This window comes from Hippocampus zosterae, chromosome 7, assembly GCF_025434085.1.
Source record: "Hippocampus zosterae strain Florida chromosome 7, ASM2543408v3, whole genome shotgun sequence".
Classification (NCBI taxonomy): Eukaryota; Metazoa; Chordata; class Actinopteri; order Syngnathiformes; family Syngnathidae; genus Hippocampus; species Hippocampus zosterae.
In genome coordinates, this window is record NC_067457.1 from 6,613,275 (window position 1) to 6,627,733 (window position 14,459).

The 14,459-nt window shown below is 44.2% G+C and overlaps 3 protein-coding genes across 3 annotated transcripts; all 3 read right to left on the reverse strand.

Moving 5' to 3' along the window:
* Positions 1-2,446: 2,446 nt before the first annotated feature.
* Positions 2,447-4,089, reverse strand: LOC127603991 (GATA zinc finger domain-containing protein 10-like). The gene is made up of 5 exons (XM_052070757.1): positions 3,985-4,089; positions 3,808-3,864; positions 3,662-3,736; positions 2,839-3,230; positions 2,447-2,688 (listed from the first exon to the last, which is right to left on the reverse strand). Exons 1-5 carry the CDS (start codon positions 4,037-4,039, stop codon positions 2,491-2,493), a joined length of 777 nt encoding a protein of 258 aa, XP_051926717.1. The 5' UTR covers positions 4,040-4,089; the 3' UTR covers positions 2,447-2,490.
* A 3,468-nt stretch (positions 4,090-7,557) lies between these two features.
* Positions 7,558-10,119, reverse strand: LOC127604949 (LIM domain-containing protein A-like). The gene is made up of 9 exons (XM_052072381.1): positions 10,039-10,119; positions 9,894-9,944; positions 9,752-9,829; positions 9,124-9,575; positions 8,896-8,985; positions 8,770-8,805; positions 8,396-8,610; positions 8,066-8,140; positions 7,558-7,768 (listed from the first exon to the last, which is right to left on the reverse strand). The coding sequence occupies exons 1-9, from the start codon at positions 10,091-10,093 to the stop codon at positions 7,558-7,560; spliced, it is 1,263 nt and encodes a 420-aa protein (XP_051928341.1). The 5' UTR covers positions 10,094-10,119.
* A 1,388-nt stretch (positions 10,120-11,507) lies between these two features.
* On the reverse strand, positions 11,508-14,375 carry mrpl38 (mitochondrial ribosomal protein L38). The gene is made up of 9 exons (XM_052069965.1): positions 14,250-14,375; positions 13,643-13,831; positions 13,212-13,343; positions 12,835-13,037; positions 12,694-12,766; positions 12,547-12,592; positions 12,045-12,203; positions 11,780-11,916; positions 11,508-11,690 (listed from the first exon to the last, which is right to left on the reverse strand). The coding sequence occupies exons 1-9, from the start codon at positions 14,335-14,337 to the stop codon at positions 11,554-11,556; spliced, it is 1,164 nt and encodes a 387-aa protein (XP_051925925.1). The 5' UTR covers positions 14,338-14,375; the 3' UTR covers positions 11,508-11,553.
* Positions 14,376-14,459: the final 84 nt, after the last annotated feature.

Sequence of the window (14,459 nt, forward strand, 5' to 3'; positions counted from 1 at the left end):
CCCGCCTGGTCGAGGCTCATGCCGCGCCCCGCCTGGTCGAGGCTCATGCCGCGCCCCGCCTGGTCGAGGCGGAAGGCATCATTCTGGTAGCCCTTGCTCATGTTGTGGCCCGGCTGGTGGCTGGTCACATTTTCTTGCTGCTGGGTGTTGCTTCTATTGTAGCTTGCTTGATTCATTACAAGATCACATGTTACTTGGCATTCAACTTAAAAGTAGCATCACACTCCTATGCACACGATCGTAACTCAAGTAAAAAGTTGGGAAATTGAACCTAAATACTTAGGCTGTCATCTCAACTTTCTCACCTTCTTTCGTGTGGAGCTTCATCACTAAATCCAAAGCTTGGAGAAGTTCCAAAACCCCCTCCAATGAAACATTTTTGTGAGGAGCTGTAGCAAATGAAACAAGCGTCATCAAAAATAGGTTTAACTCATTAATAATGTGCTCACCTTGTCCAACTTTTTTCAGACCAGAACGGCCTTCCTCAAGTCTGGAGCCAAGAGGACCACAAAGGCCTGCAGACAAACTCATTTCAGCATTCGAGGGATGCAAACATTCTGACATTAACACGAGATTGTCTGAAAGAAGCATTAACAATTACCCATATCCAGCATCGCTTGCGCTAGCACAACCAGGAGCAAAACAGCAGCCATGACTTTCTTGATCAGGTGTGATGACAGCACCTCCATGTGAGTTAATATAGCAGGTCGCAAGCGATCACAAGCTGGGTCTGATTGGCTCTAATTAGCACCAGGTGTACCTCTGCAACCCTCGCTATTCATGACCCCCCCCCCCCCCAAAAAAACAAAGGGCAACACCCTGAACTGGTTGCCAGCCAATCACAGGGCACACACATAGACCAACAACCGTTCACGCTCATAATCCCACCTCTTGACAATTTAGAGTGTTCCATTAAACTGTCGTGCATGTTTTTGGAATGTGGGAGGAAACCGGAGTACCCGGAGAAAACCCACACAGGCACGGGGAGACCATGCAAACTCCACACAGAAAGGCCGGAGTTGGATTTGAACCCTGCACCTTTGCACTTTGAGGCCAACGTGCCAACCACTCAATCACCGATTAATGGCCCGATTAATTCATGAACTTAATTTCATATTTCATTTGATATGTTTTTATTTGGTTGACATTCAAATTATTTCATCACTTTAATGCAAGAGTTCAGTTTTTGCCGTACACAGGCTCTTTCCAGTGGTGCCCAAACTACGGCACGTGGGCCTTTCGCGGCCCGCGATGCTGCAGGCTTTTATAGCAACAGCTGCTGGAGTCTATCCCAGCAGTCTTCGGGCAGGAGGCGGGGAATACCCTGAACTGGTTGCCAGCCAATCGCAGGGCACACAGACAACCATCCGTGCTCATAATCACACAGAGGGATGATTTTTTCCCACCAATAACAGTGGCAAATTAAAACTCCCCTGCTGTATAGAAAAACGAATCCACACAAAGTAGTAAGCGCTATAGCTCATAAATTGTCTTTCCTGTAGAAAGAAGACAATTTGCAGAGCAAAGAGAACAAAAGTAGCTCATTAAAATGCATATTGGTGGTTTCAACAAATTTGCAACCAAAACATCTAAAAACATTCATTTTAATTCATTCATCTTCCGAGCCGCTTGATCCTCACTAGGGTCGCGGGGGGTGCTGGAGCCTATCCCAGCTGTCTTCGGGCAGTAGGCGGGGGACACCCCGAAACGGTTGCCAGCCAATCGCAGGGCACACAGAAACAAACAACCATTCGCACTCACACTCACACCTAGGGACAATTTAGAGTGTTCAATCAGCCTGCCATGCATATTTTTGGAATGTGGGAGGAAACCGGAGCACCCGGAGAAAACCCACGCAGACCCGGGGAGAACATGCAAACTCCACACAGGGAGGCCGGAGCTGGAATCGAACCCGGTACCTCTGCACTGTGAAGCCGACGTGCTAACCACTGGACTACCGGGCCACCCCATCTAAAAACATTTTTAATCAAATATAAATAGTAGCTTTCAGAAATTACTCAGACTGTACAGTGAAATGGAGATTGAAAATGCCTATAAGATCTGAATCAAAGGGATGGGGTGGTAGGGGACATAGTTTTAAATCTGAATTTTGAAACATTTATACTTGGGACCAACTTATTTTCCGATGGCAGCTTATTTTATTCGCATGCAGCATTACACCCAAATGCCACTTCACCATGTTTGCTGTGTTGCCTGGACTCCATTGACCTAAACCTGCAGAGAGGTTTTTTGATATGCAAAGATATCAAATTCATGACAAGTAAAATAATTTCTCTCCAAACGCTGAAGGAAAAAAATAGTTTCCACAGTGGCACAATGACTGATCCTTTGACAGCCAGGCGTTGAGACTTCGTCAGGTCGGCGAACTATAGCAGTTTCACTTTTGACAAACCACAGAAAAGGAAAAAAAAAAAAACACAAATCAGTTTCCGTGCTTTTAATCATTCCCCAGCCATCTGATAGCTCACATCATACATTCACAAGAAGAACATCTGTGGAGTCACCCAAATAGGTGCCGCTCACGTCATCACTCTGGTTGTGACCGATTGTGTTCTCGTTCTGTTGGGCGCTGCTCGTGTCGCTCGGCCGTTGGGTGCTGAAGGTAGTGGTCCGTTGGTTGCTGCTGCTGCTCATGTTGTGGCTTGGCTTTTGGGCCCTGTTGACCTTCTGTTGTCCTGCGCTCATCTTGTAGCTCTGCTGGTGTGGACTCGAGACATTTCGTTGGTGGCTGCTCGCATTGTAGTGCTGCTTTTGGTGGCTGAAGACATGCTGATGGCCAGTGCTCATGTTGTAACTCTGCTTTTGGTGGCTGAAGACGTGTTGTCCTGCGCTCATGTTGTAGCTCTGCTGGTGTGGACTCGAGACATTTCGTTGGTGGCTGCTCGCATTGTAGTGCTGCTTTTGGTGGCTGAAGACATGCTGGTGGCCAGTGCTCAAGTTGTAACTCGGCTTTTGGTGGCTGAAGATGTGTTGTCCTGTGCTCATGTTGTAGCTCTGCTGGTCATTGCTCACGTTATGGTTCTGCTGGTGGGGCCTGCTGCTAATGTTGTAGCGATGGTGTTTGGGACTGAAGACGTGGTGCTCATGGCCGCCGCTCATGTCGCTATGCAGTTGGATGCCGCTCATGTTGTAGCTTTGCTGTTGGGCGGTCGCGTTTTCCTGCTGCTGGGTGTTGCTCACATTGTAGTTTGAGTGGCGATAACGTTGACCTTGACACAAGACCTCACATTAAACGCTCAAATTGCAAAGTAACACTAAAAATTACTAATGGGGACCAGTGCGGCCATCTTTGTTAACTCTGTGCTAGCAAGACAAAACAAGGAGACAATAAAAATAAATCTGGTATTAAGCATTTCCACTTAATGGTAAAACGTAAAAGTTGGACATTTACCCCCCCCCCCACCCCCACCCCCAATTCACAGTGATATAACCGATGTCATATTTGCTCAAGTATGGATTAAAAAAAAAAATCTAAGACACCAATCACCGCCCCAAACATTGGCATCCTTTGCTCAATACATCTACTTTTTGCAATTTTTGGTAAAACAAAAAAAAACAAATGCAATTTAAAAGACTAACGGCGGGATTTTCTTTCCTTTGCAGGCAACACGGTGGCAATAGCTACTCTTCATATACTCACCTTTATTTTGTAGCTTCAACAGAGAATGGAGCACTTCAAAAGCCTTCCTCGGCGAATCACCATCAGGGTAAACGGCTAAAGCAAATGAATCAAATCTTGTAAATCACAAACCGTTTTAAAATTCTCACTCTTCTCACCTGACATACCTTTTTTAAGACCAGCCTTGAATTCATCTCGTTTAACACCAGGAGTAGCACAAAGGGCTGCAAGCACACAAATTAATTTCAGCTTCTTGGGACTCAAATAGTTTATCTTTAAAAAAACAAATTTGGTTTATTATTTAAAAATAATAAATAAGACATTTTTTAAAAAATGCCAGCTACCTCCATCTATCAAGACAGCATACGCCGCAACAACCAAGAGCCAACCAGCAGCCATTGCTTCAAGTAACAGTTGTGGAAAGAACGGACATCGCAAGCTTTTATAGCTGTCACGACAACTGCCGCTCATTAGCTCGAATCACCGCAGCTGTACCAGCGCAACATCAATGACATCATCCTTGCTTGGTATCAGTTCAAACCCAAGATAGCCCCTTTTTGGTTATTGCATGCAAACTCCACACGGGAATCGAACCCATCACCTTTGCACCGTGCCGCCATTATTTTTTATAAATATTTTGCAATTGGCTGGCGACCAGTCAGGAGTGTTCCTCCGCACTCACCCCAAAGTTATCTTGGACAGGCTCAAGCTCACCCACAAACCGAATGACAAGTGTGATAGAAAGTAGATGATCAATTTTACATGTAAAGTTTTTTTTCCTGCTTAATTGGAAAATTAAATGGTTCAAATTAAGTATACACTAATCAATAAATGAATATGAAAATCATTTTCCTCATTTGGTGGTTTGATTCATGTCAAATAGTTTCATGTGTTTGGTTGGATGGATTGAATTACATGATGCAATTTGAAACAAGTATAGCATATGGGAGACACACCGTCTAATAAAACAAAATTTGATACATCGAAGATAGATTTGTAGCTTTTTGATATGTAAAGGCACAGGCGTTTTAAGTGACGTCCCAAAACGACATCAGCAACAGACGGAGCGACAGGATCCCATTCTGATAAGGTTCATTTTAAAATGTTGACACTTACGTTACCACTTAAGATTTTCTTAATTCGCATGAGTTTTTTTGTTCCACCCTTATGACATAATGTAGCTTTTTAATAAGTGCTTCTGTGACAACATTCTGGTGTAACTAAGACACCTTTGAAGAAATCCATTCAGGTTGCAAGGAATGTATTTTTTGTTCACTATATTTTTTTACTCAAGTTTTCCACAGTATTAAATTGTAATGAAGACCGCCCCTCCCCCACAAGGTAATGAATTTCATCATTTATTTTGCAGACAGATAAACTACCGTTCTTCCATGATGTTTCAGGGACAAACTGCACATTTCATACCATGACATGAAATTCATCATCTGCCAAGTCGTCAACATTCTGGAAGCGGCTGCTCAGGACAAGATTATCATCACTCTTGTAGTCATAGAGGTCCTCGTTCATATTGAGGCTCAGCTCGTCAGGACTGAAGGAGTCATTCTGGAGGCCCTTGCTCATGTTGTGGCTCGGCTGGTCGTAGCCGAGGGCGTCATTCTGGTAGTCCTTGCTCATATTGTGGCTCGGGGTGTAGTTCTGGTGGGCCTTGCTCATGTTGTGGCCCGGCTGGTGACTGGTCACATTTTCCTGCTGCTGGGTGTTGCTTCTATTGTAGCTTGCTTGATTACAAGATCACATGTTACTTGGCATTCAACACAACACACACAACCATAACTCAAGTAAAAAGTTAGGAAATAGAACCTAAAATGCTTAAGATGTCACCTCAACTTTCTCACCTTCTTTAATGTGGAGCTTCACCACTAAATCCAAAGCCTGGAGAAGTTCCAAAACCCCCTCCAATGAAACATCTTTGCGAGGATCCGTCGCAAATGAAACGAGCGTCATCATAAAATATCATAAAAACATTAACTCATCTATAATGCGCTCACCTAGTCCAACATTTTTCAGCCCAGAATTGGCTTCTTGTAGTCTGGGGCCAGGAGGACCACAAAGGCCTGCAGACAAACTCATTTTTAGCATTCAAGGGACGCAAACATTCTGACATTCACACAAGATTGTTCGAAAGATGCATTAACAATCACCCATATCCAGCATTGACGCTTGCGCTAACACAACCAAGAGCAAAACAGCAGCCATGACTTCCTTGATCAGGTGTGAGGCCAGCACCCCACGTGAGTTATTATAGCAGGTTGCAAGCGATCACAAGCTGTGCCCGATTGGCTCTACTTAGCGGCAGGTGTGCCATTGCAACCTCACTATTCAGAAAACACACAAAAAATAAAAAAGCCAGCCAAAACATTTAACCATGAATGGTTTGGATTTAAGTCCATGTTGCGATCCCTCCAATTTGAACTTCTGCAAGTAACAAAAATTACTGTACTTCAGTGTATTTTTCAGCTATCTATACTGGAGTATTTTTTTAATCATTTAATTTTGACTAGTTGAATTCAAATCAGTTCATTACAGACCAGAGTGTCCATCAGGTGTCCATAAGGTGGTCCATTACGTTTGAGGATGATTGTCTTTGCAATTTTACACACACACGAAGCAATTTTTATTTTTCCTCTTATTTCAATATGTATACAGGATCAGACATACTGGATGGTTGCGACTCGAGAACATTTCTCCCCTCAGAATGCAAGAATAATTTGCTGAATGACTCACTTTTAATGCCAAAATTACCCATTTCAAATCTACAGTTTAGTGTGTGATCATTTGGGCATTTTTAGTCCAACTGAAGTCACGATTGCAATTGTGGTATATGGTGTTTGCTGCTTCGCTGGTCTTCAGAAAACACTCGGTGATCGGTGGCTGTTTCCCGACGAATGAGCACTTCAGGGACCACGGCTGATTGGGAAAAGATTTTATTCTACCAATGTCCAAGTGGAATCGATTCTGGCTCCTGTGAGTCTCAGATATTATCAGGCCGCCCCGAAGAAACACATTCATGAGATTATATAGAGACAATATGATAATGAGAGGCGGGGAGGTACGCCTCTCATGCAAATCCAGAAACAAAGAAAGTAACATGTCATCTGACCCGGTGTGGCCGGAGGAGACCAAAGGTTATGAGGGCCAACTGCAAAAACATGTCCCGTGGAGGGGGCCCCAGACTTGGTGGGGCCAGGAAAACCCTCGGGGGCTGCTAATCAACCAAGTGAAATAGGGTCCAGACTTCACACTACATTCTTTGGTTTAAGTACAAGCAGAAGCTGAATTCTCCCTGACCCGCAAATATAGAATAGAATCGTGTCACTGACGCCAGGTGGACATTCTAAGGCCACCTACAGGAATAGAGAGGGAATTCCAAATTACACTTCACAATAATTCAGTGTTCTGTCACCGTGCATAGGCTGCATAACCATCTTAACCAGTGGTCCCCAAAACCAGTACCCAGATTCCTGGGCATGGTCATTGACCACCTCTCCTGGTCTGCAAACACCACAAAGGAAGCCCAGATATCCTTGGAACAAACAATTCACTTTGTTAGCAGTAAAATAGTTACCAGAGCCTCAAATGTAATTGGATACAAAGACTGGCACCATGAATGCAAAGTGAATCCCCGAGATACAGCTTCTTCCCATACTGCAGGGCTTTTTTTTTTCTTCCCCTCCACGCAGAAATTCTGATGCACCTGTATGATTTGCATTTTTTTTTAAATAACCTTAAGTTCCCCAGTGTGGGACAAATAAAGTTTTAAGATTAAGAATTTAAAATTCAAGTTTAGCCTGGACAGCACTGTAGTTTATCCCAAAATAAATACAACAGTACAAGTATCACGGTAAATAATTTATTGTGACAAAAGTAGTTTCATAAATATTTGAGCTCTTCATACTTCAAACATCTGTTTGTTCCTGGTTCTGGGGGTGGTCCTGGCTCATGGTGTGGTTCTTCTGGCTCATGGTGTGGTTCTGGGGGTAGTCCTGGCTCATGGTATGGTTCTGGGGGTAGTTCTGGCTCATGGGATAGGTGTGGTTCTGGGGGTAGTCCTGGCTCATGATGTGGTTCTTCTGGCTCATGGTGTAGTTCTGGATCATGGTGTGGTTCTGGCTCATGGTGTGGTTCTGGCTCATGGTGTGGTTCTTCTGGCTCATGGTGTGGTTCTTCTGGCTCATGGTGTGGTTCTGGGGGTAGTTCTGGCTCATGGTGTGGTTCAGGCTCAGAGTGTAGGTGTGGTTCTGGGGGTAGTCCTGGCTCATGGGATAGGTGTGGTTCTGGGGGTAGTCCTGGCTCATGATGTGGTTCTTCTGGCTCATGGTGTGGTTCTGGGGGTAGTTCTGGCTCAGAGTGTAGGTGTGGTTCTGGCTCATGGTGTGGTTCTGGGGGTAGTCCTGGCTCATGATGTGGTTCTTCTGGCTCATGGTGTGGTTCTGGGGGTAGTCCTGGCTCATGGGATAGGTGTGGTTCTGGGGGTAGTCCTGGCTCATGGTGTGGTTCTTCTGGCTCATGGTGTGGTTCTTGCTTATAGTGTAGGTGCAATTCTGGGGGTGGTCCTGGCTCATGGTGTGGTTTTCCTGGCTCATGTTGTGGTTCTGGGGGTGTTCCTGGATCATGGTATGGTTCGTCTGGCTCATGGTGTGGTTCTTGCTTATAGTGTAGGTGCGATTCTGGGGGTGGTCCTGGCTCATGTTGTGGTTCTGGGGGTAATCCTGGCTCATGACGTAGTTGTGGTTGTGGCTCATGGTGTAGGTGTGGTTCTGGGGGTGGTCCTGGCTCATGGTGTGGTTCTTCTGGATCATGGTGTGGTTCTGGCTCAGAGTGTAGGTGTGGTTCTGGGGGTGGTCCTGGCTCATGATGTGGTTCTTCTGGCTCATGGTGTGGTTCTGGGGGTAGTTCTGGCTCATGGTGCGGTTCAGGCTCAGAGTGTAGGTGTGGTTCTGGGGGTAGTCCTGGCTCATGGTGTGGTTCTTGCTTATAGTGTAGGTGCGATTCTGGCTCATGGTGTGGTTCTGGGGGTGTTCCTGGATCATGGTATGGTTCGTCTGGCTCATGGTGTGGTTCTGGGGGTAATCCTGGCTCATGACGTAGGTGTGGTTCTGGGCGTGGGCCTGGCTCATGGTGTAGGTGTGGTTCTGGGGGTAGTCCTGGCTCATGGTATAGCTGTGGTTCTGGCTCATGGTGTGGTTCTGGGGGTAATCCTGGCTCATGACGTAGGTGTGGTTCTGGGCGTGGGCCTGGCTCATGGTGTAGGTGTGGTTCTGGGGGTAGTCCTGGCTCATGGTATAGCTGTGGTTCTGGCTCATGGTGTGGTTCTGGGGGTTGTCCTTGTTCATGGTGTGGTTCTGGATCATAGTATGGTTCGTCTGGCTCATGGTGTGGTTCTGGGGGTAATCCTGGCTCATGACATAGGCGTCGTTCTGTGGGTGGTCCTGGTTCATGGTGTGGTTCGTCTGGCTCATGACGTAGGTGTGGTTCTGGGGGTGGGCCTGGCTCATGGTGTAGGTGTGGTTCTGGGGGTAGTCCTGGATCATAGTGTGGTTCTGGTTCTTCTGGCTCATGGTGTGATTGTGGGGGTGGTCCTGGCTCATGGAGTAGTTCTGGGGGTCGTCCTTGCTCATGGTGTGGTTCTGGTTCTTCTGGCTCATGGAGTGGTCCTTGCTCATCTTGTGGTGGTCATGGCCGAAGGCATCATTCTGGCGTTCCTTGCTCATGTTGTGGCTGAAGGAGTCATCCATCTCATAGCTTGAGTCACCTTTTTGATTGTAGCTCATAGTTTCCTGTTGACTCTTATTGCGGCCCTCACTCACACGGTCGTGACTGTCTGCCTTTGTTTTGAGCCCTCTGGCCATGCCCAGGTGCAAAGCTTTTCCCAAGCCAAGCGCAGCATCAAGTTCCACTTCGTTTTCCAGTACATCTACATGGCAAGCATTAAAATTATCTTTACGGAAACAAGGCAAGTATTTTTTTCCCCAATGCCACTTCCAAAGTAACTGGTTTAGTACTAAGCAGTTAGAATATTTTTCCCCCGGTCCTAAAACATGTTGTGGCTCAAATATGGTTTAATACAAAAAACAAAAAACTAGAAGTCACCTTCTTGGGCCAGCGCAGAATCCAAAGACTTGAGAAGCTCAAAAACACTCCTAAGACTAACGTCAGTGGGAGGCACACCTGTTTGTAACAAAACAAGTTTTAACATCAGACTTATTCCATTCATAATGTACTCACTCAGCACCTTTTTTAAGCTCCGCATCAGATTCAGCCTGTCCAGCTGGAAAACATAGGCCTGCAGAAATGAAAGCAAAACATTTCAGGACACAAACAAACTTCGAAAGAATCAACTCAAAACAAAAAACAAAAAACAAAGAAATGTTGCTTACCTGTGTCCATGAGGACAGCTTGTGCCAGAAGAACAAAGAACCACACTGGATCCATCGCTTCAGTGATAGCTAAAGGAACACAAGCCATATGAGCTTTTATAGGATGTGAAATTAGTGTCAACAGCTGGTGCTCATTTTGCATCGCCGGCTCCACCTGTGCAGCAGAGTTCTACAAAAAAATAATAAAAAATAAAAAAATAAACAAAGCATGTCAACCTCCATTTTTATAGATTTAAATCCGTGTTGAGCATTTTTTTCTACATTTGATTGATATAACATTTCATTTAGAAGCCTTTCAATTGAAGAAAATGTCAAAATTGTTCAGGTATTCTTTTCCTGAGCATTTTTTTTTTACATCTTTGTAGTTTTACTCCCAACATTGAAAATAAAAATGGTGGTTGAATTGACTCTATTTTATTTCATCAAGTGGTTGCGCAAAATAAAATCATCTGTATCCAGATCGTTTTTTAAAATAAATATTCAACTTCAAAATCCGTATCTGGGTTCAACTTTATTTCAGGCAACCACTTGATGAAATAAATTTGAATAAATGCAGTACATTTTTTCAGTGTCCACTAGAAAACTATATATTACACTCCTTTCTTTATCAAAATAGGGTCATTACTTTTTTTCAACCTCTATGGATGACAATGGCACATATAAAAGACACAACGTAATCAACACAAACATAATCAAGAACCATCGAGGAACGATAACGCAACCAGTTTGGAGACACCGGATATTCCCAATCTTTGGCTTTATTTCTGAGAATTGTGATCCAAATGGATATTGCGTAAAATCATTTGTATTTTTGCACCAACTTTATCTGTGTATCTGCAGATTTAAGTACAGACCAGGAGTACTTTTGGTACTGTTATTTTTCCCACATTCCGAAAACATGCAATTGGATTCGCTGGTTGCTAATTTGTCCATCTCTGTGATTGTTGGAGTGTATGTTGTCTCTTCTGTATGGCGACCAGTCCTGGGTGAAACTCACCTCTCGCCCAACGCCACCCTGAGCTTTCCTGTACCCCTAATGAGGACAAGCTCTATAGAAAATAGATGTATTATCAATTCCACACAAGTGAGTGTGTGTTTGTACATTAAAATATCTATTTTGTAATGTGGACCACCAAGTGGGACGATTTGATACAATATGGCATTGAAAAGAACACCCTCGCAAATCTGTATTCATTTATTTTGAGGCTAATATAAACCATATTTATGTATTCACTCCGCATGGAGACAAATGAATATTCTTGTAATTCCTTTCACGGGATGAATGCATCTTAAAGTCTCTCTTTTTTTTTTAACGAAAAATATAATGATGTAGAATTAAACTAATAATTAAATAAAACATACAGTCTTTTCAACCGTGACACACAATTAGGAATTGTACTTCAGAGACTTTTTTTAGTCATATATTCCTCACTTCCCCAAAGTCACAGAAAAAGGTGGTGAGATGAACAGACATTTGAACATATCTGCTTTGTTTTATTCATATCGAAGCATATATCAGTAGATGCCATAGGTGTGCTCCTTTCCATCTCTATATCTGTCCAGGTAACGTAGCGGTTGTCCGTGGGGGTATTTCACTTGTGGTGGATGGTACACCGGAGGACGGATGAATTCAAACACTGGCTCCCTCATGTCTGTAAATAAAGACATCAGAGATATTTGATTCTGAAATCAAATGAACTGCCAAGACGTGTTTTGCATACCAGGGTCGAGTGATACTCACTGAGGGTGTTGTGAAAGGTGCCGGTGACAGATTCATCCCATTCGCATTGAAAAAACGCCAGACCTGCAGGTGTTATGCTCTCCTGGTGCTTTCTGTAGAAATCCACTGTTTTGAACGTACGGTCTGCCAGCGAATGACTACAAAAAAAAAAATAAAGGGAGGCAAAAATGCTTGACTGTATTTGGCATGTACAGCAACAACTGTGTGACGTCATCATCCGGTCCTGCGGGCGATGCGGGGCAAAAAGGTCGTGCGTGTCGCTCACCACGGCGGAGGCCTCAAGTCTTCCTGGAAGTTGATGCGCCCCTCCTGCTTGAAAAGGATGTAAATGTAGCGGTGGCAGCCAGTTCCTTTTGCGGGGAAAGGAGCTAGATAGTGACATAGTTCTTCTCCAGCCTGCACCGCCTCGCCAGGGATGTTCCCACTGGAGAAACACGCGTCAGTCAACGTCAGCCACCAGAACGTACAAGGTTATGGTACGATATGTCGATTTTTAAGCGTTCATTTTTTTTTTTAATGGGTCTTGACAGTAGGCGCCAGCACTCTTTCACCACTCTTTGGAGAGCTGCGCTATAGTTGCAGCATTCAAAAAAAGTTGAAATGCATTTATGTATTGTCAAGTCAAAAAAGTGTTGTTTTTTTCCCCCCCCAGTCCAACTGAATTATTGATCGTTGCAGTATTTTGGCTTTCAGCCTATCAAAGACCCCCCCCCCCCCCATATGTTATTAAAAGTCATGTTTTAAACTGTGATCAAATCCTTCCTTACACAAGCCAGTGCAGGTATTCGGCTTCATTATCGAGAAGATGTTCATCTGAAATACACAACGATTATATTTGATATTCAGCGATAGTGGATTCCGTGTATTGATTAGTATGACAGTAGCTGTATTGAATTGAAAACGGGTAGCCTGACCTGGGGAGGTGAGCAGGAGGGTCCAAAGGGAGCCCTCATCTGCGTTAAAGCTGACCATTGGGGCAGATGCTGTCTGTATGAGAGAATAAAGTAGACATAAAGAAAAAAAATTGCAAAAATAAACTTTTCTACTGGTCATACTTCTGTCGGCGTTAGTTGATTCCCATAATAGACGTCACTACTCGTTCCTTGGCTATAGCAGATCCTCAGAGGGATTTGAGGCTGGAAATACGCCTTCGGGAAAAGATCCCTGAAGACTCCATAGTGGTCTGCCAGTCTTCTTATATGAAAGGGACCACTGCTCTTCTCCCACGTTTCCTGCACTCGATCCAAAGATATCTTGACTGGGGGAGAAAAAGAGAAAATTAAATCACAACCGTTTCAGAGTAGCCCATCGATTCATCTTTTATATTCCCCAGAATATATAAGTCAGGTTGATCGGCAGCTAATCACAGGGCGCATTCCGATGAACATCCATCCCCACTGACACAAATGGAAATCATCCTGACTGAACCTACACGTGCGTAAACGACAGTCCCTCTCCAGTTCGACATTGAGCTTGTTCTCCTTCATCGTCTGCCTCCTCGCTCTCAGCTCATTGGTTCTAGAAGGTCGAGAACGATGTAGTCCGATGTTCACTCGCGCGGCACCTGACAAAAAACACGGATCACACAATTATGAGGGCAAAAGCAGGGTACACAAATCAGTATGTGTGATTTTTAACATCTTGGACAGAGTATACCCATATTGAGAACTGGGCTGGCTATATTTGAGCATTTTCTCTCCTTGCATCCAAAATCAGCAAAAGTGTCAGATCTCTCTACATCCTTCTTCTGAATAATTACCATGCGATGCTGTGCGAGAAAAGAGTACCGGTAACTTTACCTCTTAAAATGGATATGCGTGTACCGTGCCCCATCTTATGGAAGGATACTTCATTATTTCTCACCGTGTTCTGGATCCTCTTTCTCCATCCATCCTTGGTAGGTCTTCCACCAGACCGGCTTGTTCTTCGCCTCTTCAGCCCGAGTGAAGTAACGGTTGTAGCTACGGTATTTCTCTACAGTGTCAATGTTTTGAACATCGATGTCTTCATTCGGCATCGGACCCAGAGGAGGACGCCGTCGACAGAGGAACGCTGTTATGTGGAAACACACGAATACTGTTAGTCCTGCGCTGTAAGATTTTGAGGGTAAAATTAATTAAATTGCCCCTTCGACTCTATGAGTGCGCTACATGTCATGTAAATCAACTTGACTTGCACATTTCTATATTACAATGACACCATAGCACTATTTAATCAAGCCAAATGTTGAGACTAAAACAAAGCTCATTCTTGTTTGGATGATTCATCACTTTAGCTTTAACAAGTAGCCATCGATTATACATATACTGTATGTGCAATTGTTTTGATTTCATTTGACTAAAGTCCCTTGAAAACACAGGATGAGCCAATGTGTCCGCAGGGTTTGACCCCACGAAGCATGCTAAATAAAGCACAAACACCAAAAGGCATCCAAACAAATCCCATATTAGCTAAATGCCATTATGTGTACCTGTTGTGACAAAAGTCATCGCATTGTTGACTCTGAAATCAAACCAATTCCTTAATACACCAACAGATACTGTTGTGCGCAGCGCCATCTTGATAGAGAATGAATCTACGGTGGCCGAGAGCACAAAATGTCAAATTCACTGTTTCGTACTACTGTACTGAAATGTTACATTGGATGGACAACGCATCCCGCCGTAACCTAATACTTCAA

Coding starts and splice junctions, on each gene's coding strand:
- LOC127603991 (XM_052070757.1), bottom strand. CDS start 4,039: ATGGCTGCTGGTTGGCTCTTGGTTGTTGCGGCGTATGCTGTCTTGATA. Junction 3,737..3,807: donor CAAGGCTGGTCTTAAAAAAG/GTATGTCAGGTG, acceptor CATTTGCTTTAG/CCGTTTACCCTGATGGTGAT. Junction 2,689..2,838: donor ACATGAGCGCAGGACAACAC/GTCTTCAGCCAC, acceptor GCAGGACAACAG/AAGGTCAACAGGGCCCAAAA.
- LOC127604949 (XM_052072381.1), bottom strand. CDS start 10,093: ATGGATCCAGTGTGGTTCTTTGTTCTTCTGGCACAAGCTGTCCTCATG. Junction 8,986..9,123: donor ACCCCCAGAACCACACCTAC/GTCATGAGCCAG, acceptor ACCATGAACAAG/GACAACCCCCAGAACCACAC. Junction 8,611..8,769: donor ACACCTACACCATGAGCCAG/GCCCACGCCCAG, acceptor ACCATGAGCCAG/GACTACCCCCAGAACCACAC.
- mrpl38 (XM_052069965.1), bottom strand. CDS start 14,337: ATGGCGCTGCGCACAACAGTATCTGTTGGTGTATTAAGGAATTGGTTT. Junction 12,767..12,834: donor ATCAACTAACGCCGACAGAA/GTATGACCAGTA, acceptor TCTCTCATACAG/ACAGCATCTGCCCCAATGGT. Junction 12,593..12,693: donor CCTCCTGCTCACCTCCCCAG/GTCAGGCTACCC, acceptor TGTGTATTTCAG/ATGAACATCTTCTCGATAAT.